The following is a 21,048-nucleotide window of genomic DNA, read 5'->3' as shown; positions in this document are numbered from 1 at the left end:
TGTAAAATGAGAATGAGAACAATATATCCTTATTCGGAATATTGTGAGAATTAAATGAGGACTAGGAAGTGCTTAGCATGTAGTAGCAAATGCCTAAAAAATGTTAACAGCTCATGTAGTTGTAACGGGGAGAATGATGATGTAAAGCCTCAACCTAGTGTCTGGCACTAATGGTTATCTTTAAAAACTCAGATGCCTTAATTGTATATTTATACTATATATATATATATATATTTGAAAAATACCGTACCTCAGAATTCTGTATCAGAATTCCCTGAAAGACTTGCTAAAACTCAGATTGGTGAGCCTCACTTGAAGAGTTTCTGATTTAGTAGGTCTAAGATGGAGCCCAAGTATTTGCATTTCTAACAACTTTCTAGGAGATGCTAAAGCTGTTCCTATGTTAGATATTATATTGTAGAATATTATTTATGCCTAATTCGGGTGTGGGTTTTATTTTAATTTTTAGCCATTTACATTTTAGTCATTTCATAGTATTTAGCCTGTCTCATTAAAATAACCACTCTAGTTTTCCATTCAAAATCAGCAGTTTACATAGTACTTAATTCAGTTATATAATTATATAAATAGAATTGGCATAAACAGGTTTGAAATACATGCAACTGACTCTTGGTAAGCATTTAATGCAGCTGGTGGGTGTAAAACATCCAAGCAGAGTGACAGTTAACCCACTAAACCAAAGCATCAATCAGCCAGTATGCTCTACATAGCAAAGGAAGAGCATAAATTAATCCAGAAAGTCAGATTATAAGAACTTCTGTGATTGTTACAAGATGGATTTCAGAAAGGTGGCTGTAGATGGTGACCAACTATAGGAAAAATGTGTGACAGAGGATATGGGGATCTTGTTTGAGATCTCAGCCTCATCTTCCTTTACGTATCCTTTTGCTGTCTCTTTGGTCCCTTTTTCTTTCTTGCCATTCCCACTGTTATGGGATCTCAAGACTGTTAGCTCCTCCCCCAGTTTTTCTGTCCGACTCTTTGCTCAGAAAAGAGTAGTGTTCTCATCTTTAAGTATAAAACACTAGAGTGGACTGAGTATTCCACGAATGTTTGTTAAATGGTAAAGAAAGGGCCTTATTTTTCTTAAGCCAACAAGGATGAAACCATAATGGGAATTTAATTTCAGGTTTTATTGGCATGAAATGGAAGATGGCAGTGCTATTTGGTGTAGTGGATCTTGGGAGTGCTGCTGCCTACCTCCCCAGTCTACCCTTCTAATACAGAGTAGGTCTGCGGTACCACCCTAAAGGCTTGTCCTAGAGTGAGGGTCAAGGTCAATTTTTTTCCATGTGTTTCAGAATATTTCTTATTTTTTGGCTTTCATAGCCAAAAATTCAGCTGTGGGTTTTATTTTAATTTTCACTTAGGTTACCCACTTCACAAATGGGTAAGAAGAGAGAGAATTCTTAAGCATTTTCTGAATCTCACATCTGTGCTTAGGCGCCTTTTTTATAATAGGTTGCATCTGCTAGTTTTGATTTCTTTGATATTCTCTCAATTTTTTACTTCCAAAAATATATTTTTTCTTCAATGTTATTATCCTTTTTCTTCCTGCAGATTATTTGTTTTGGTGGGAAGTATAGGGAGAGTTTCTCAGAAACAAAATGAGATGTAAGTGGTTTTATTTTCTCAAAGCAAGGATATAAAGGGTATAGAAAGATTCATTTGATCTGTTTTTATTTCATTTTATTTTTTGCTTTTTTTCATTTTTCTTATCAGCTTTGGGTACACACACCAAAAAAGAATAACTGAAGTAGGATGTTTAGGAAATTACACAAAATTTAGATGAAAAAAGAAGTAGATGCTTAGAATATGTTAAATAAAAAACTTGTTTCAAGTACTATTTTTAGCATATGTAAAATTTCTGGAAGGTTTTACAGAAACTTTTGGCTACCACTGGGGTAGTTGGAGGGAAAGAGTGTTTCATTTTCCTTTTGTGCCCTCATGTACTGTTGGAATTTTTTCTTGTTTTTCATCAGTAAATACTAATTTTATATTTTTAAAGCTGACTTTTAAAACACCCAATTTCTCAGTTGGTTCAGAACGAAAAATGAAATTAAAAAAATAAAATATCATGCTTTGGATGGGCTTTTTGTTTTCATTTTAAGTATAACGATCTAGGATAACTAACTATGCCATTAGTTAAATGTAACTAAGTTTTCTGAAGAAAAGCTTGCTGCATTGAGATGTTGAAATTGCTACATAACCTCTATCTCTTTCTCCCCTTCTTAACTTGCCCCTGGGAACAGTCTGCTTTAATAGCTTTTATATTTGTAGCCTCCCCAAGTCCCATGCTTCAGACCCTACTCCCTGTAATTTTACCCTCGAAGTGACAGGAGCATTTATCCCAGAAGATGGTAACAACCATGAGTCAAACTGCTACTCCTCTTCCTCTCTCTCTTTTCATCCCAATGTACTTTTGCACACTCTTGTCAACCAGTTCCAGTAAATCCCTAAGTTAATCCTTAATTGCTAACCCTGGTTATGCCCTTTAAGTTTAACAAGGTAATTTGTTTTGTTTTGTTTCATTTTGAGATGGAGTCTTGCTGTGTTGCTCAGGCTGGAGGGCAATGGCACAACCTCAGCTCACCGCAACCTCTGCCTCCTGGGGTGAAGCGATTCTCCTGCCGCAGCCTTCCGAGTAGCTGGGATTAGAGGTGCCTGTCATCATGCCCAGCTAAATTTTTTTGCATTTTTTGTAGAGACGGAGCTTTAGCATGTTGGCCAGGTTGGTCTTGAACTCCTGACCTCAGGTGATCCGCCCGCCTCCAGCCTCCCAAAGTGTTGGGATTATAGACATGAGCCACCACACCTAGCCAGTAATTTGTTTCTGTTGTCATTTCTACTGAATTGAATCTTCACCAATTTAACTGTTTAGCAGATTGTACATTCAACCTTTCATTATTTTAGTTTGGCTTGGCCTGTCTTGGAGAGAAATAGGCCTGATTTATTAATACCAGAGATGATTATTTTATGGCTTCTTACTGGCTGGTTAAATTTTTTCTGACTAATTAATATGGTCCATAACTGACCTAGAAGTAGTCACTTTGTGGTTGCTGTTCCCATTATTCACTTAATAGGATTTTGACCTTGTTGTAAAACATTTTTATATTGTCACTTTATACTGTACATTTTACTCATGCACTGACTGCCAGCTAATGGAAGCAGTGGATTTAGGAGAAAGATTTAATAAAAATGAAATTAAAGGTCAAAATACAGGTTCTACTGAAAAATTGAAAAATGGTTAAATGATAATGTGGAATTAAGAAAGTGTCCTTTTGATCTTTAATAGCTTGAATAGTTTATAGCATTATGAAACTATTAGTTAAAATACTTAAATGTGAAATAAAATACATGCAGCAGTATAAAACCAGAAGTCCCAAAAACAAAAGTCTCATCATGTTAATATTTTACATATTTTTTCTAGCACATCATGTGCAATATTCTAAATGTGAAATATATAAATATCAAAACGTAGGTTCTACTTTACATTCTGATATTTAAAAATTATATGTATTTTGCTACGTTGCTCATATTTGTCTTTTATTAGAGGAAATCTTGTATTCTTTTAAGTTGACAAATTATGACCATTTCTAACTACTCCCCTGTTGGACACTTATTTTTTTCCCCAAACATAGACAGATATTTCAATTGTGACATTTTATTGCCAAGGGATCATAAGAGGTCCACCAAGCTGCTCTTTAACAGTCTGGTTTTAACGCCTCCCCTAGTTAATAGGTCTATCAAATGACTTCTCATTCTGATTTCCAGTAACAAATTTAGATAATCTGATGGTGGCAGACATAAGTGTCAGCTCGAGCTTCATTTTAAATTCAATTTATTTAAAATGAAATAAATTTTAATGTTATTTAAATAAATTTACTTTGAAAGGCAAATCTTAATGAAAAGTAGAAATAAGACAGGAAATTTTGTGAAGAAAAATAATTCCATTATGAGTACCAGATAAGATAAGCTGAAATGCACTAACATCATTATAGATAATAGGTTATAGAGGCATTTCTGCTTGTTTTTCTAAGTAGCACTATAGGGATTGAAAAGTAGGGCAGATAAAAGGTGTTACAAATCTCTTTCACCCCTTGGCCTCCTCCTCTCCTCACCCACTTCTTCTCCTGTACCCTTTCCATTATCTGCTTCTTCCACCAAAAATCACATCTTCTCGCATTTTCGTGCGTCTTTTCTTTGGAAGTATAGTAATTCTTTGAATATCTTTTATTCTGACCAATTAGTTATATAAACCAAACGTTTTTCAACTATTTGAAACTATGTTTCTAAATTATGTTATATTTCCATTTCTAAATTGTATGTTTCAGAGAGTTTTCTTGCGAGTTGCCCAGCTTCAAAAAACTTTTTTTCTTAGCTTGCCATGAATAAAAAATAAAAATTTCCAAGTTTTATTTTTTAAGTCTTTGACTCAAATTTCAGTTGAAATTTGGTTCATCAGTAAGCATACATCAAAGGCAGTTTTAACCTCAAGGTGATATCGTGCACTTTAACAGAAGTGTAATTATTTTTTATTCCCACCCCCCCTTTTTTTTTAAAGGAATCTGCAGGCGGGGATCTTCAGTCTCCTTTAACTCCAGAAAGTATCAACGGGACAGATGATGAAAGAACACCTGATGTGACACAGAATTCAGAACCAAGGGCTGAACCAACTCAGAATGCATTGCCATTTTCACATAGGTACAGATTCAATTCAGCAATCATGATTAAGTAAATGTGTAAATATGGAAATGTTTGCTTTCAGGAACCCTTGTAGTTACAAGCTTGAAGTGAAAATTCTAGGTTGACTGACTTTTTTTTTTAACTGCTTCTGTTAGCCTCAGAAACAAAATACACAAACTTTTTATTAATTTATAGTTTGTAGTTGCCTAGATGGACTGCAGTGAATATCCTTTATGTAGAAAAAGGAGCACTAAGCTAATTACAGTACAAATGTTTTTCAGTGAAATATAATAGTGTAAGTTGCTGCTACCTGTCTTTTAACATGGCCTCTAAAAGGCCCCCTTTATTAACCTGGTTTCTGTTTTTGTGTATGTTCCTGAAGGTTATAAGTTGTAATTTTTTTTTTTTAAGTAGGCTTTCCACTCTGAAATTAAGTTTTATCATAGTCTTTGAGGCAACCACATGATTTCACAGAAGGAAACAGTGAGATAACTTCTAGCATGGGATTGTTAATGTTAATGGCAGATTTACCTTTGCACACCAGCTAACAGGAGATAAGTCTTCACTTGCTTTAGAATCTTAAAAGAATTTGATACTCTGAAAAGATATAATTTATCCGAAATGTGTTCCAAACCAGTTATATTAATTATTGGCCATGCTTGGTATTTTTAGGGTATAAGGAGGTCTGTGCAAGTGCAGTCTTGGAAATGTGTAACAAATACCTATCAGTCATCTGTTTAAAAGTTAATCTTTATCCTTCTTTGGAAACTTTTCACTAGGTTAATTTTAGTTAAAATTAGGAAAATAATTTTCCTTTATTGTACATTTCTTTCAGGGACCAATTTTTTGAAAAAATCCTTTGGCATATTAGCAAAATTGAAATGAAGTGAGATACTCTTCAACTGTTTCTCATGAGAATTTTTATTTCAGCTGAAATTTGTTGAATATTAAGAGCATAGGATTAAATATAGTAGAGGCTAACATTGAGAGACCTCATTGTCAGGCTGAGAAAGAAGAAAAAATTAGTTAAGATCTTTAAAGGAATAGCCAGGTACAGTGGCTCATGCCTGTAATTCCAGCACTTTGGGAAGCTGAGTTATGGATTTATTGCTTTATTGCCGTATAACCATATTTTCTTTTTATAGTGATAAAGATGACTGAACACATGAAAGATTTTAGTTCTTCTGATCTGAATAATACATTTACATTGATTTGTTAAACATAGCCTTTTAAAATATGCAATTAAACAATTAAATAATGATATTAGTATGCAATTAAAAAAATATTTTACTATGTTGAGGAAAGGAAAAATTTTCTTCCTATTAAATTGTTTAACGTATCTGTTTAATAAACAGACCTAAAGCTTCACTGAACATAATTATATACTTGATTTTTTGGGCTAACACTTAAATTGAGCCATCTGTGTTGAATACGGTAGCATTTAGAAATAAGAATTTTGTATTTAACATTTGTAAAAGCTATTTTTAGTTTATGAGCCTAAAATTTTCTAAATTTCTTCAGTTTTGTTAATCCTTAATATTTGGAATTAGTACTTGGAATTGGTCTTATCTGCTGATTTTTGTCTGTTCTGAAGAGTCTAATTAGAGGTACTTTGACTTGAAGTACATAGCTGCTTTCACTATGAGAATTCATAGATTAGTCATGGAGATACTTGACAGAGTTCTGAATATAAAATTTAGCAGGTCAATTTAAGTTTTTAATTATGTGAAGAGTATTACATAATCTTGTAGTTCTTGTTATTTTAAAGTACTTCACAGGATTTTATAAGCCATTTTCTGAACTTGTTTTGATTTTACATTAATCAGTATTAATCAGTATTCAACTAGTTGACTGAAAACAAGATTTCCACCAGAGGTGTTGAACATTGAGTATTTTAAGTTAATGCTAGAATCCCAGAATATCATAGCTAGAAGGGACCTTAGAGGTGATATAATCCAAACTACTATGGTAGTTTGATATCAATTTAATAGGCTATTTGTGGCTTTCTGAAAAATGAAATATAATAAAACCAAAGAGAAAACATCAAAGTAAAACTCATATTAAGAGTAGAAACTGTTTCAGTAGTATACATATATGTGTGCGTGCCGATTATAGTGTAAAATGTCAAAGTTTGAAAGCATGTGCCTTTGGCATGTGGAAGACTAAATCCCAGTGGTTAGGTGAGTTGCCTAAGTCACATAGTTCATTGGTAACAACTGTGAGTCTACAGCTTAGCTCTTTGACCCTGGTATGCACTGTCAGGTACAGTACATTAGGCAGATATCCAATGTAAGCACATTCTTGTGTCAGGAAGTTAGTAACTGTTACTATCCAATGAGACCTGTATAGAAATGAGATCTGTGTTTCATGAATTAGAGACAGAATATTAAAATAACTTTAATTGAAGTCTGAAACACAAGTGTTTAAATTGGACACACTATTATTTTTTCCCATTGCAACCAACACAATTAAAATCTTACATTTTTAAGGCTTATTTAGACTATATTGCCTTCCTTCTTCATCATGTGTTTTAGCAGAAAAGAATGAGTAGCAGAAAAACTTTTGGCCAGTTTTTCTCTGTTTCGGTTGATTCCATTTTACTGCTAAATAAGGAGCAAAATCACTAGAATGTCTATGTGCAAAAAAAAAAAAAAAAAAAAAAAGATGGGGGGCTATAGGGAACAGTGATCTAGTCAAATTAATTAAGAGTTGACTGTAGTAATAGCTACTTAGCAAGCCATTTGTTCTTTTCTTAAAATGCAAATTTTATGACTAAACCTCATGAATTTGTTAATTAACATATCAAAAGAAGGTCCTGCTTTTCATTTAGCTCTGAAAGTTTTAGTAACGTGGTTACAGTTAAGTCTTTCTTAAAAAGTTACTTAGCTTTAGAGAAATAAGCAAGATTTAAAACATTTAATATTTATAACCTTTTACTATAAAAATTTTCAAGCATATATCAGAGAGAAAATACTATAATGAACTCCTCTAAACATGTCACCTGCTTTCAACAGTTATGATAAAATGGCCAGTCTTATTTCATCTCTGCCCTCATCTACTCCTCCTCCACTGTGTTGTTCTTAAAGCAAATCCCAGGCATAATTTCATCCACAAATACTTTTCTAAAATTATTTTTGAACTTTTGAAAAACTTACTTACTAAGCTGTTACAACTTTTTATATCATTTCTGATTTAGTGGCATTATAGATTACCTTGAATCATTACTACTTTCTTTGATTTTTAGCTATGCAGCTGAACTAAATTTTAAATGTATCAGCGGCTCAATACTCCTTAGTGAAGTGCTATAGTACTGTATTATATCCTTGTCATAAACTATGCAAAAACATTCTTATTGAATAAGCTTCAGTTAATTCATACTGTTTTCGTATACTTATTTTTAAAGTTTAGAGATATGTAGAAAAGGGAGATCATGAGGATAAAATGTTTACTGATTTTTTGGGGGGAAATGTTATTAAAGTTTATCTAAATTGTTATTTCTTTCTGAAAAAATTTTTTAACCTAAATTATAATGTCTTTTGAGATTGAGGAGGTATACACTTGAACCAATTGAAGTCTTTAGGACATCCTTTGAAACTAATCTTAGATTAGCTATACATCAAGTAAAGTTGCTATATACTAATAGTCTGGCATATACATAAGAGGGAAGGTTTTGTTCTCTTTCCAGGGAATTATTGTTTGCTTCATAGCATCCATTGTCTGGAATTCTAGAATTTACTTTCTTTTTTAAAATAAATAATAAATAATAGATTGTTAAAAAAATTAAAAGTCACTGAAAATTATATTGGAAATAGTTGATTTTATAGTATTCCAGTGCTGTCACAAAGTAATACTGAAAACGAAACGTTTTTATTTCGTTCATTACAATTTTTTGATCCTCAGATATACGGTACTATATTGATAAATAATTGTTACCATATTTTTGAGAGTTCAGAAAAGACATATATACATTAGTTTGTGAAGCTATTTTTGTACTGATAAATTTTAATAACAGTTTGATTACGTTAATAGAAAATGGCCTCTTTTAAACACTGATTATATTTAGATTCTTCTAATGTTTAGATAATGTGTTCTCATGGTGCTTCTAGAATTTATGTATTTTGGGGATATTGCATGTACCTTCTGTTCTGTTAAAGAGATTGTTTTCTGCCACTTTATGTGTTTCCAACAAATAACCATTAAAGGATGTATGCAGAAATGTCACTTTCTAGCATATTGGTTTTGCTTTAAATCAGTATAACTACAGTTTTATCAAAATGTATGACATCTGTGTGGGTTTATTCCATTTGTATTTATTATCAAAGTTTTAGAAAGCCCCTACTTTAAAACTATAGGAATTTTTGTGAAATTTCAAAAACTAAGTTTCACTGGAAATTTTACATAGCATTTTAACTAAATGCTACTTAAATACACATACACCAAAAGAAGTACAAAAGTTTTATATTTAACAGAATAAATACAAATTAAAATTCAAAAAGAAATGTTTAATCTTTTTTTTTTTACTTGAGACAGAGTCTCACTCTGTCCCGCAGGCTGGAGTGCCGTGGCATGATCTCGGCTCACTGCAACCTCTGCCTCCCAGGTTCAAGCCATTCTCCTGTCTCAACCTCTCGAGTAGCTGGGATTCCAGGTGTATGCCACCACGACCGGCTGATTTTTGTTTTTTTAGTAGAGACATGGTTTCACCATGTAGGCCAGGCTGGTCTCAAACTCCTGACCTCAAATGATCTGCCCACCTCGGCCTCCCAAAGGGGATTACAGGTGTGAGCCACTGCACCTGGCCCTAAACTTCGTGTGTGTGTGTTGGCAGGGGGTGGATTCTCATTTCTTTTTTTAAATTTTTTTATATATTTTAATTTTTTGTTTTTTTAATTTTTTCTTTATTTATTTTTGTTCCTAATCTTAAATATAGTTTGGATTTACTGTACTTTGAAGATGATAAACACAGGAAAACAGTGAATGGCTGTTAAGAGCTCTCAGGTACTATATTCTCCGCACTGTGACATGTTTCCTTTTTTAATGGGTAGTAAGCAAATCTTAGATTATAGTAATAAACTAAAATAGAAGTAATTTCTGTGGATAACTTTTGTTTGGATAACTGTATATAAAGCTGGGACTTGATTTCACAAGAAGTGAATATTGTTGATAAAATTGTAGGTGAAAAATTTAAGTTGTAGGATTCTCCTTAATAATTAACTTAAATATCATTATTCTTCCACCATCAAATCTCAAAAACTAGATTTTTCTAGATTAATTTGAAGGCAAGGAACATTTGTGAGACATCATAACAATTTAGAAATGTCAGAATTTTTTTCCTAATTGTGAACAGTAGTATTTTATAAGAAGTACTGTAGTAGTTTGGTCATGTATACTGTTCTGCATTCTCTGGAAACTGAGAAGCAATTTTTTTTTTTTCTGAGACAGAGTTTTGCTCTTGTTGCCCAGGCTGGAGTGCAGTGGCACGATCTGGGCTCACCACAACCTCTGTCTCCCGGGTTCCCGTGATTCTCCTGCCTCAGCCTCTCAAGAAGCTGGGATTACAGGCATGCACCACCATCCCTGGCTAATTTTGTATTTTTAGTAGAGATGGGGTTTCTCCATGTTGGCCAGGCTGGTCTCAAACTCATGGCCTCGTGATCTGCCCTCCTCGACCTCCCAAAGTTCTGGGATTACAGGCGTGAGCCACCGTGCCCGGCCTAGAAGCAATTTATATATTTTAAAATAAGACGATATAAGAAATATAATTTAGTGACCGAGAGCGTTCATTAGCTTTCTGTATAGATATATTTACATTTTCCTATCTTGATTTTTTTTTTTCAAAAACTAACCTTTATTCTCCAAAGATTTTGAGGAAAATGTTAAAATTTGCTAAACCATTTTGTCAGGCATTATCACTTGATACAGATTATTCACAAGAAAAAAATGACTCTTCATGTGAGATAAAAACATTGTTAACACACCTTCAATGGCGATTTGATTCTTCCTCTTCTCCATCTCTGCCTTACTGTTACAATTAATGGGAAAGAATGTTTAACCCATTCCTAGTGATTGGCAGTTTCTCTTTTCAAGAAGACTAGCTCGAATTACAGGTTTGGTCATTTACCATGGAACAGATTGATCCTGGATTAATTATGATCTCCTTTTTATGGAGAGCTTTAAAAAATTCCCTTTTCCCCTCCATTTCTGTTCTTAGCATGCTATAGTGGGGATTTCATTGAAAGGGAGGTAGGTGACATGGACAGTTTTGCTCTAGGACATATGGAAGAATTTTTCTTTTCCTTCAAATTTGTCCATCTTTCCTCTTACCAACATAGTTACGGCCAAGATCAAGGTGTAAACCTAGGCAGAGGCCAGACAAGCCACAAAATACGTGACATTTGTGATATATGTGACAGTAAGGAGTGATGAGGTCTTCAGTAAAATGCAGTGTGCAGTGTTCACCTAAACATATTAAAGCTTTTTAAAATGAAGCCAAATGAGGCTGGAGTAACTAGATGGTAACCCATCTAGTTTCTAGTCTAAACATTTTAAAGGAATCTCTGTAAAGGTTGGACGCAGCTCTTGCTTCATGTAGATAATACATAAGACTCACAGTTCATATAGAAATAAGCTGACAATCACTGATACTGAAAGTGGTCATTCTTCAGGGACTGCCTTCCTTGTAGAAGTGTATGAAGTGTGTGAAGTGTAGATATGACTAAACAGTTTAAATAAGTGTACATTGTACTTTCGTTTTCTCTCAGTTTGCCATTTTCCATTTAGAGTTTAGCTTGGCCATATATATTCGCTGTTGATCAAATTGTTAACTTTTAGGATTCTGTTTTATTATATCTCAGCTTTATTGAGATATAACCCTCATACTGAATAACTTACCTATCTAACGTATACAATTCAGTGGTTTTTAGTATATTCAGAGTTGTGTAACCAGCACAACAGTGAATTTTAGAACATTGTCATTACTCCTCACCCCAAAAAGCCCTATACTCATTAGTAGTCATTCTCCCTATACACCCACACTCTTCCTCCACCTACCTAGGCAACCACAAATCAACTTTCTGCCTCTATAGATTTGCCTCTTCTGAACATTCCATATAAATGGAATCATAATATGTGGTCTTTTTTGACTGGCTTCTTTCACTTAGTATGTGTTTTTTGTTTGTTTGTTTTTGAGATGGAGTCTTGCACTATCATCCAGGCTGGAGTGCAGTGGTGTGATCTCGGCTCACTGCAACTTCCGCCTTCCGGATTCAAGCAATTCTTCTGCTTCAGCCTCCCAAGTAGCTGGGATTACAGGCACATGCCACTATGCCTGGCTAATTTTTATATTTTTAGTAGAGACGGGGTTTCACCATATTAGCCAGACTGGTCTCGAACTCCTGACCTCAGGAGATGTGCCTGCCTTGGCCTCCCAAAGTGCTGGGATTACAGGTGTGAGCCACCATGCCTGGCCAGCATGTGTTTTTTTTCAACCTCTACCTCCCAGGTTCAAGCGATTCTTCTGCATCAGCCTCCCGAGTAGCTGGGACTATAGGCACGCATCACCATGCCCGGCTAATTTTGTATTTTTCGTGGAGATGGGGTTTCTTCATGTTGGTCAGCCTGGTCTTGAACTCCTGACCTCAGGTGATCCACCTGCCTTGGCGTCCCAAAGTGCTGGGATTCCAGGTGTGAGCTACCGTGCCCAACCGTGTTTTTAAGGTTGATCCATGTTGTAGAATGTGTCAGTATTTCATTTCCTTTTCTTGTCTGATATTCTTCTATGGATATACACCATGTTTTGTTTATCCATCTATCAGTTGATAGACATTTTGGTTGTTTACACTTTTTGAAAGTTTCAATATTATGAATAATGCTGTTATAAACATTTGTGTATGAGTTTTTGTGCAGACATATGTTTTCAGTTCTCTTGAGTATATACCTAGGAGTAGAATAACTGGGTTATATGCTAATTCTGTGTTTAGCCTTTGGAGAAACTGCAAAGCGGCTGTGCCATTTTGCATTCCCACCAGCACGTATGTAAGGGTTCTGATTTTTCCATGTCATCAACATTTGTTATTGTCTGTCTTTTTCGTTATAGCCATCCTGGTTTAAGTGTGAAGTGGTATCTCACTGTAGTTTTGATTTGTATTTCCTTGATGGCTAATCATACTGAGCATCTTCCCATGTGCTTTATTAGTGACTTTTATATATTCTTTGGAAAAATGGCTGTTCAGATCCTTCCCTCATTTTTAATTAGATTGTTTGTCTCTTTGTTGTTGAGTTGTAGTTCTTTATAAATTCTAGTTATTAGCCCCCTACCAGATAATTGATTTTTAAATATCAGTTGTCTTTTCAGTACTTTTTTTTTTTTTAGTGCTTTGTGCACAAATATTAAATAAGTCCAGTTCATTTTTTTCTTGCTTAACTTTTGGCGTCATATCTAAGAAATTGCTGCCTAATCTAAGGCTACAGTGATTAACACATATGTTGTCTTCTGAGAGTTTTATAGTTTTGGCTCTTAGATTTAGGTCTTTGGTCCATTGATTTTTACATGTGATATGAGATAGAGGCCCACATCTACCCAGTTGTTCCAGCACCATTTGTTGAAAAAACTGCTTTTATCCACTGAACTGTCTTGGCACCCTTGTCAAAAATCAGCTGACAGTAAATATGAGGATTTATTTCTGGACTATTAATTGTGTCCCATTGATCTCAATGTTTATTTATGCCAGTACTACACTGTCTTTTTTCTTTTTTTTTTTTTTGAGACAGTCCTGCTTTGTCACCCAAGCTGGAGTACAGTGGGGCCATCTTTGCTCACTGCAACCTCTGCCTCCCGGGTTCAAGAGATTTTCATGCCTCAAAGTGATTCTCATGTCTCAGCCTCCAGAGTAGCTAGGATTCTAGGCATGCACCAACATGCCTAACTAATTTTTATATTTTTGGTAGAGACGGAGTTTTGCCATGATGGCCAGGCTGTACTCAAACTCCTGACCTCAAGTGATCCTCTCGAAGCTTCCCAAAGTGCTGGGATTACAGGTGTGAGCCACCGTGCCTGGCCTACACTGTCTTAGTTAATGTATCTTTGTAGTAAAGTTTGAAATTGGGAAGTATGATCCCTTCTGTATTATTTTCAAAATTGTTTTGACTCTTCTCAGTACCTAGAATTTCCATATGAATTTTAGTGTCTAGAAATTACGTATGAATTTCCTTGTGTATTTCTTCAGTTAAACCAATTGGGATTCTGATAAGGATTGTATTGAATATGTAGATCGGTTTGAAGCTCATGGCCAAAATGTTCCTCGTAACGCTAACTTTTGTGATTCATGAACATGGGCTGTTTTCCCATTTATTTGGAGCTTCTTTAATTAATTTTAACCATGTTGTTTAGTTTTCAGAGTATAAATTTTCTTCTTTTGTTAAATTTATTCTGATTTTACTCTTTTTGGTGCTATTATAAGTGAAATTGTTTTCTTAATTTTACTTTTGAACTGTTCATTGTTAGTATATAGAAAGAATTGATTTTTGTATAGTGATCTTGTATCCTACAAACTTACTGAACTCATTTATTAGTCTTAATCATTTTTTTAGTGGGTTCCTTAGGATTTTCTATATATAAAATTATATCATCTGTAAATAAAGATAGTTTACTCCCTCCTTTCCTATCAGGATATTTTTCCTTTTCTTTCCTTCTCTTTCTTATTTTATTTTATTTTAAACTCATTGCTCTGGCTAGAACCTGTAGTACAATGTTGAATAGAGTGGACATCTTAGTCTTGTTCCTGATAGAAGGAAAGCATTGGGTTTTTTTACCGTTAAGTATGATGTTAGCTATATATTTTTCATGGATGTTCTTTATCAGGGTGAGAAAGTTCCCCTATATTTCTAGTTTTGTAGTTTTTTTTTTCTATTAATGTTTATTCCTATTGATTAATTTCCCCTTATACCCTCACAACTTGGTGGCTTTAGGAATTTATTCACTGACAAATAGAGCAATATGCTTTCCTATGTTTATCTCTTAAAAGGTAATTGATGGGTTATTTTAAAGGAAAAAAGAACTAGGTTAAGGAGGAAGAATTCTTACTAAAACGTCACTGTTTTTAAGAGCTCCTCACTGAGTATCAGTTTTCCTACGTAAAAATATGAAACCTCTGTCTTCTGGCTTTTTAGCTCTCCAAAGTATGTGAAGTAGCTCTTATAGAGAGTGGGAATAGGAGTACATTTGCTGTTTGACTTTTAAAGAAGTTTAGTTGATATTTTTTCCTTTAATAGTTTTTAAATTGAAAGAAAATAATACAAATAAACGTTTTTTTTTTTCCTTAAAAAAAAAAAAAAAGGAGATTGTAAACATTCCTTTAAAAATACACTGCATAATGCCAGGCCTGGTGGCTCATGCCTGTAATCCCAACTGTTTGGGAGGCCAAGGCAGGCAGATCACTTGAAACCAGGAATTTGGGACTAGCCTGGCTAACATGGTGAAACCCCATGTCTACCAGAAATACAAAAATGATCTGAGCATGGTGATTCACACCCATAATCCCAACTACTCGGTGATTGAGGCATGAGAATCACTTGAACCCAGGAGGCGAAGGTTGTGGTGAGCTGAAATCCTGCCATGCACTCCAGCCTGGGCAACAGAGTGAGACTCTGCCTCAAAAAAAACAAACACAAAAACCTGGATAAATTATAGCATTGTTCCGATGAATATAAACCATGTTCTTATTAAATATGAATAAAAATACACATCCTAAAAATTATTTCAAATAACTCTGCTTTCTGGTGTAATTATTACTCTAGAAAAATATTTAGCTTGTGTTTTTCCTTATTGCATTATATAAATGTCGGCTGATGATTATTTTAAAGGGCCAGTTTTATGGTCAATACTTGTTTTACATAGACAGTGTTCTACCTAGTTTTTAATATAGAGGGTTTGTTTTTCTGGATACATGTCGTTTTGAGTATTCAGCATACTTGTATGTTAACCTTCAAGCAGTATAGCAATGCCATAATCATGTCAAAGGACATTTTAAAGGCTGCTATATGTACGAAGCACAGAACTAAGTCACTAAATTATCCAAAATTTTTTTATTTTTATGGATACATTATAGTTGTACATATTTATTGGGGTACATGTGATATTTTGATACATACAGTGTATTATGATCAAATCTGGTTAGTTGAATATCTGTTACCTCAAACATTTATCATTTTTTTGCTAGGAACATTCCACATCTACTCTAGCCTAGTCATTTTGAAATATATAAAAAATTACTGTTAACTATAGTTGCTCTACTGTACACTACCAAACTCTAGATCTTATTTCTTCTATCTAACTGTATTTTTGTTCCCATTAACCAACTCCCTTTTATCTCCCATTCACTGCTGCCCTTCCCAGCTTCTAGTAACCATTCTATTCTCTACCTCCATGAAATCAATTGTTTTTAGCTTCCACATATGAATGAAAATATGCAATATTTGTCTTTCTGTGCCTGGCTTATTTCATTTAACATAATGTCCTCTAATTCCATTCCTGTTGTTGTAAATGACAGGATCTCATTCTTTTTTATGGCAGAATAGTACTCCATTGTGCATATGTAACACATATACCACACATACACAATGTGGTACTATTGTTGGATATCCATTCATTGATGGACACTTAGGTTGATTTCATATCTTGACTATTATGAATAGTGCTGCAGTAAACATGGGAGTGTAGATACCCTTTTTGATGTACTGATTTCCTTTCTTTTAGATATGTACCCAGCAGTGGGATTGCTGGATCATATGGTTGTTCTATTTTTAGTCTTTTGAGGAACATCCATACTGTTTTTCATAGTGGCTGTACTAATATAACTTCCCCCAACAGGCTGTGAACTTCCCTTTTCCTATCCTCAGCTGCATTTGCTATTTTCTGTCCCTTTAATAATAAATCCAAATCTTTCAAGTCTCGTTTACTTTTTTTTAAAAAAAAAAAAAAAAAAAAGTGTTTTTTTAAACTTTAAATAATAAAGGTTCTCCATGACACTTAATGAAACATAGTTAATAGAGAAAGGTTCCCTTCATGGCCACATTGGTGTCTGTAACATGAAGCTGTTGGAACTTCATATTAGCAAAAGTGTCTTCAGAAAGCATATTTGATCCTAGGGCTTAATTGTTTTTTGTAATTGGATCATTTTAGGGTATGCTTTACTCACAATCTAACTTACTATTAAAGAGACCACCTAAGGCCTCTTTGGCTCTACATAATAATAGATTTTTTTTTTCTCTAGAGTTACAGAGAATGGATACTAGTAATTTGTTAAGTTACATGAAGAACCATGTCATGGGGTGTTACTTGAATCCAAGAACACTGCTATTATTTGTATTTACATCTTTTCAGCTTTTTAGAACAGATAAACTACTCTGCCATTATTACATATGGTCAGAAAGTCTTAGGTTCCATAGCAAGGACGGAAGCTGATCTATAACTGTACTTTATCTTTGAAATCTCACAACCCAAATGATCTACTAGATGTTCAGCCCTGAACTAATACTAGGTATTTTTTCACATCTGGATTTTTTTTTGCAGAGAGAATTATCTTGAGTAGTAAGTAATAAAGAAAAAGCATCACACACCTAAATAGTTTCTCTTCCCTTTCCCCTGTTACCACTTTAAAACATTTTTCTGCTTGAACATTTTGTCTTTTTATGGAAAAGCTGGACTTTACTCTCTTACATCCTTATATCTACTGGATATATTTTTGAGAGTGAGAAAAGATAAGTTCTCCAAGTTAGATTTTTTTTTTCCTACTCCGGAGATAGCCAGTTTCCCTTCGTGCATGACATCTCTGATCATCTTTAGTTTTGGAACTTAGTGGAGTCACCATTTATCACAGAAGAAGAGCATCTACAATTATAATTGACAAGATGCAAATAGTCCCCGACTGAGAGAAACTACCATGGAAGAAACATGAAAATTTTAAAAGACGCAATCGTCACAGCTTTAACTTTGAAGAGTCAAAAGAAGTAGTATCTTTAAAGAAGTCACTTAACTGCTTGGATTCCTGTGTATGCCTAGATTGCATTTAAGTGATCTCCGTGTAGAGGAAGAAGAGAATGACTTGAAGTGGCATCCTGCATTTTGTTTCTTTGGCAAAATACCGTTATACTTGCTCTGCTAATTTTTTAGAAGATTTAAAAGCCTTCGATGGAGAAAGATTTCTGTTAGTTGAAAATCAAAATAGCTGTTATTCCTGATAAATACAGTGAAAAATAAGCAACCTAATTTTCCTGGACTTCTTTGTAGAACTGACTCATAGATGCCGTTTCTTTTTAAGATTTAAAAATATAGCTAATTTTCTGCATGTAACCAGATACTAATATTTTGATCAATTTGGTTTGTTGTCATATGAGAGCACTTACCTCCCTACCTCACAGGGATGTTGTGAGGCAAATTTTAAATGTTCCTAAGAAAAGTTTAGAAATAATAACTCTTGCCTGTCTCTGTGGGTTTCTCTCAGTTCCTATAATCATAAGATTTTGTTTATTTTATAATTTACAAATGATTTCCTATAATTATGAATAGATATTAGGTAACATTTTTAAATGGAAGATAATACAGTTGTACTTGATTTATCAATGAGTATCCTTGTATAAAGACTAATTTGCATGAAATGTTGCATATTTTTTTTTAACCAAGAGCTTTTATACAATTAAAGAAAAGCTAAAGTAAAAATGTCTGGTTTCCCCCTTTATTTAGTTCAGATTTAATTATATTATGCCTCTTCTAGAATCTAACACCAATAAGTTTTTTTTAGTTACAATATTTAGAGAAAAGGTACTTCCTTCCCAAAATATGATATTAATACAACATGTGTGCTCTTCTATTATGGAAAGCAAATCTTGAAGTTAGTGAAGACATACTTTAGAAATAAGGAAGAAATAGAACAGTATTAGCCATTAGCTTAACAGTATTGCTTTTCTGGTATTTAAAATTTATGAGGGCTTCTTGTATCAGTACCCATTTTATTCTGGGAATAGTTTATAGAATGCATTCGGAACCTGATAAAATTCAAGAAAAAATAATTTCCTGGGAGAAAATGTGAATAATACAATGGCCTGTCATTATTTTGTTGGTCTCTAAAAATATAACATAGTCCTACCATCCTCTCTGTCTCTCAAAAATAAAAGGATTGTACTTGGGTTCTTCTAGCTGTGCCACCAGTCGTATTCACAGTCTTAGACAAAAGACTTTATCTCTTTGAGTTACAGCTTCCTCATATATTAAGTAAAAGGAATGGTCAGGTGGGTAATGATTTCTAAATCTCCTTATCTTGATTATCTTAAAATGATCCTGCCTTTAGTCTAGAAAATGAATAAGATATCCTCTTATGGCCTTCCGTGGCTGAGCGTTAGATTTAATACTGCCTTTATAATCATTAAAACACTAGTAATGTTATTGTACTATATAAAACAACCCATTACATAAGGCAGATTAGCCATTTCTGTCTTTAAATAGAACATTAGAAAAAAAAGTAGTGTCCTATGCTTTTGCATTATGCACATGCATAATTAAAATTACTGAAATTCCTTCCAGATGGCACCATGGATTAAAAATGTGTGATCCATCAGTTACTACTTTTCAACAATAATGTAAAATTAGAGCACTAGCACAAGAGACAGCAAAACTTCACAATATCCTGGAATGGATTATTATAATGGGATAAATTTCTGAACTACAATGCTGTGTGATAACTAGGCTTATAGATTCAAACTAGATTAATAACTAAGCTTATAGATTGAATTAAATCTTCTATATTTGGGAATGGATTTTAGTATATTAAATCATAACCAGCGAAAAGAAACCAAAAAGCAACTTGTACTGTCTAGTGGCTCTCTTTGAAACATGATATCAACCAATGGAAAATATAGAAGTCAATTATGCCATTTTTGGGAAAGCAAGATGTAAGCATATAATAACTGATATACTGCTATACTTGGAAATACTATAGATATTTAGTGCTTCAAGTAGTGGTGTTTGATATCTCACCTGTGAGTCATACCTTACAGTCCTTAATACAAGTTCTAGACTAACTTTAAAAAAAGCATTATACCCAAAAGGGCCAGGGAAGACTATCATCATTTGTTTTTAATTCACTGAAATTAGAGATAACAAATGAGAGAACAGTCATCTTTGTTGTTCTTCATGTTTCTTCGTTAAGAGATTATCTTGTCTCCTTTCCCACTGGTTTACTTGACTAGCCTTTTAAGAAAAAAAAAAGAGATCATCTGTTAGGAGTCCATTTATTCAGGACTATCGCAGTATAAAACTGAGTGCTAGGTAGTAAGCACTATTCTTTATACCAAAATTAGATGGTATAGTGTATACAAGTCTATTCATTAAAGGGCCTACTTGAATTTCTGTTTAATCCTGTTTTTATAATTTTTATTTTTTATAGTTTTATCTCATTTTATTTTTTTTTACAATTGTCTTATGGGAAGTAGAATAGATATGATTTCTGCTTTTTCAGGAAGCAAAATCCAAAGCATATGGTTAGGGAATTTTTCTAAAATCTGTAGGTAGGTACCAGAATTAGAATTTGGCTCTAATCCCTTGCTGCTCTACTTCAGTCTTTCCTTAACCTGTCTTGAAGAAATTTTAAGTCACCATATTATCAAAAAGATAATCATTAACAATATTGATTTACTATTTGATGCAAAAATAAGTTATGAGTCTTTAAAATGTGTACTTGAAATTCAATGAGTATTGAGTCTGTAGGCATGTAACTTGTTTAAGAAAATACTGTGCATTTCAGTTAAAGTCAGCATGATCATGTTGACTTTATTTTTATTTTTATTTTTTGAGTTGGAGCCTCCCTCTGTCACCCAGGCTGGAGTGCAGTGGTGCGATCTTAGCTCACTACAACCTCCATCTCCCGGGTTCAAGCAATTCTCCCACCTTAACCTCCTGAGTGGCTGGGATTATAGGTGCATGCCACCACTCCTAGCTAATTTTTGTATGTTTAGTAGAGCTAGGGTTTCACCATGTTGGTCAGGCTGGTCTTAAACTCCTGACCTCAAATGATCAACCCACCTCAGCCTTCCAATGTGCTGGGATTAGATGTGTGAGCCACCACACCCGGTGCACATTGATTTTTTATTTACATTGAAAAATATCGGCTAGGTGCAGTGACTCATGCCTGTAATTCTAGCACTTCGGGAGGCCAAGGCAGTCAGATCACCTGAGGTCAGAAGGTCAAGACCAGCGCAGCCAAGATAGAGAAACCCTGCCTCTACTAAAAAAATACAAAAAAATTAGCCAGACGTAGTGGCAGGTGCCTGTAATCCTAGCTACTTGAGAGG

At 34.0% G+C, this 21,048-nt stretch overlaps 1 protein-coding gene across 1 annotated transcript in view; it reads left to right on the top strand.

Annotated features, from left to right (window-relative positions):
• Positions 1-21,048, top strand: part of HOMER1 (homer scaffold protein 1) — a 148,499-nt gene that overhangs the window by 77,733 nt on the left and 49,718 nt on the right. Inside the window, exon 5 of the mRNA XM_017507296.2 lies at positions 4,586-4,725. Coding sequence (XP_017362785.1) covers positions 4,586-4,725 — 140 coding nt within the window. The remainder of the gene's footprint in view (positions 1-4,585; positions 4,726-21,048) is intronic.

This window comes from Cebus imitator, unplaced genomic scaffold, assembly GCF_001604975.1.
Source record: "Cebus imitator isolate Cc_AM_T3 unplaced genomic scaffold, Cebus_imitator-1.0 Scaffold16, whole genome shotgun sequence".
NCBI lineage: Eukaryota > Metazoa > Chordata > Mammalia > Primates > Cebidae > Cebus > Cebus imitator.
This window is presented reverse-complemented; position numbering and strand designations above follow the sequence as displayed.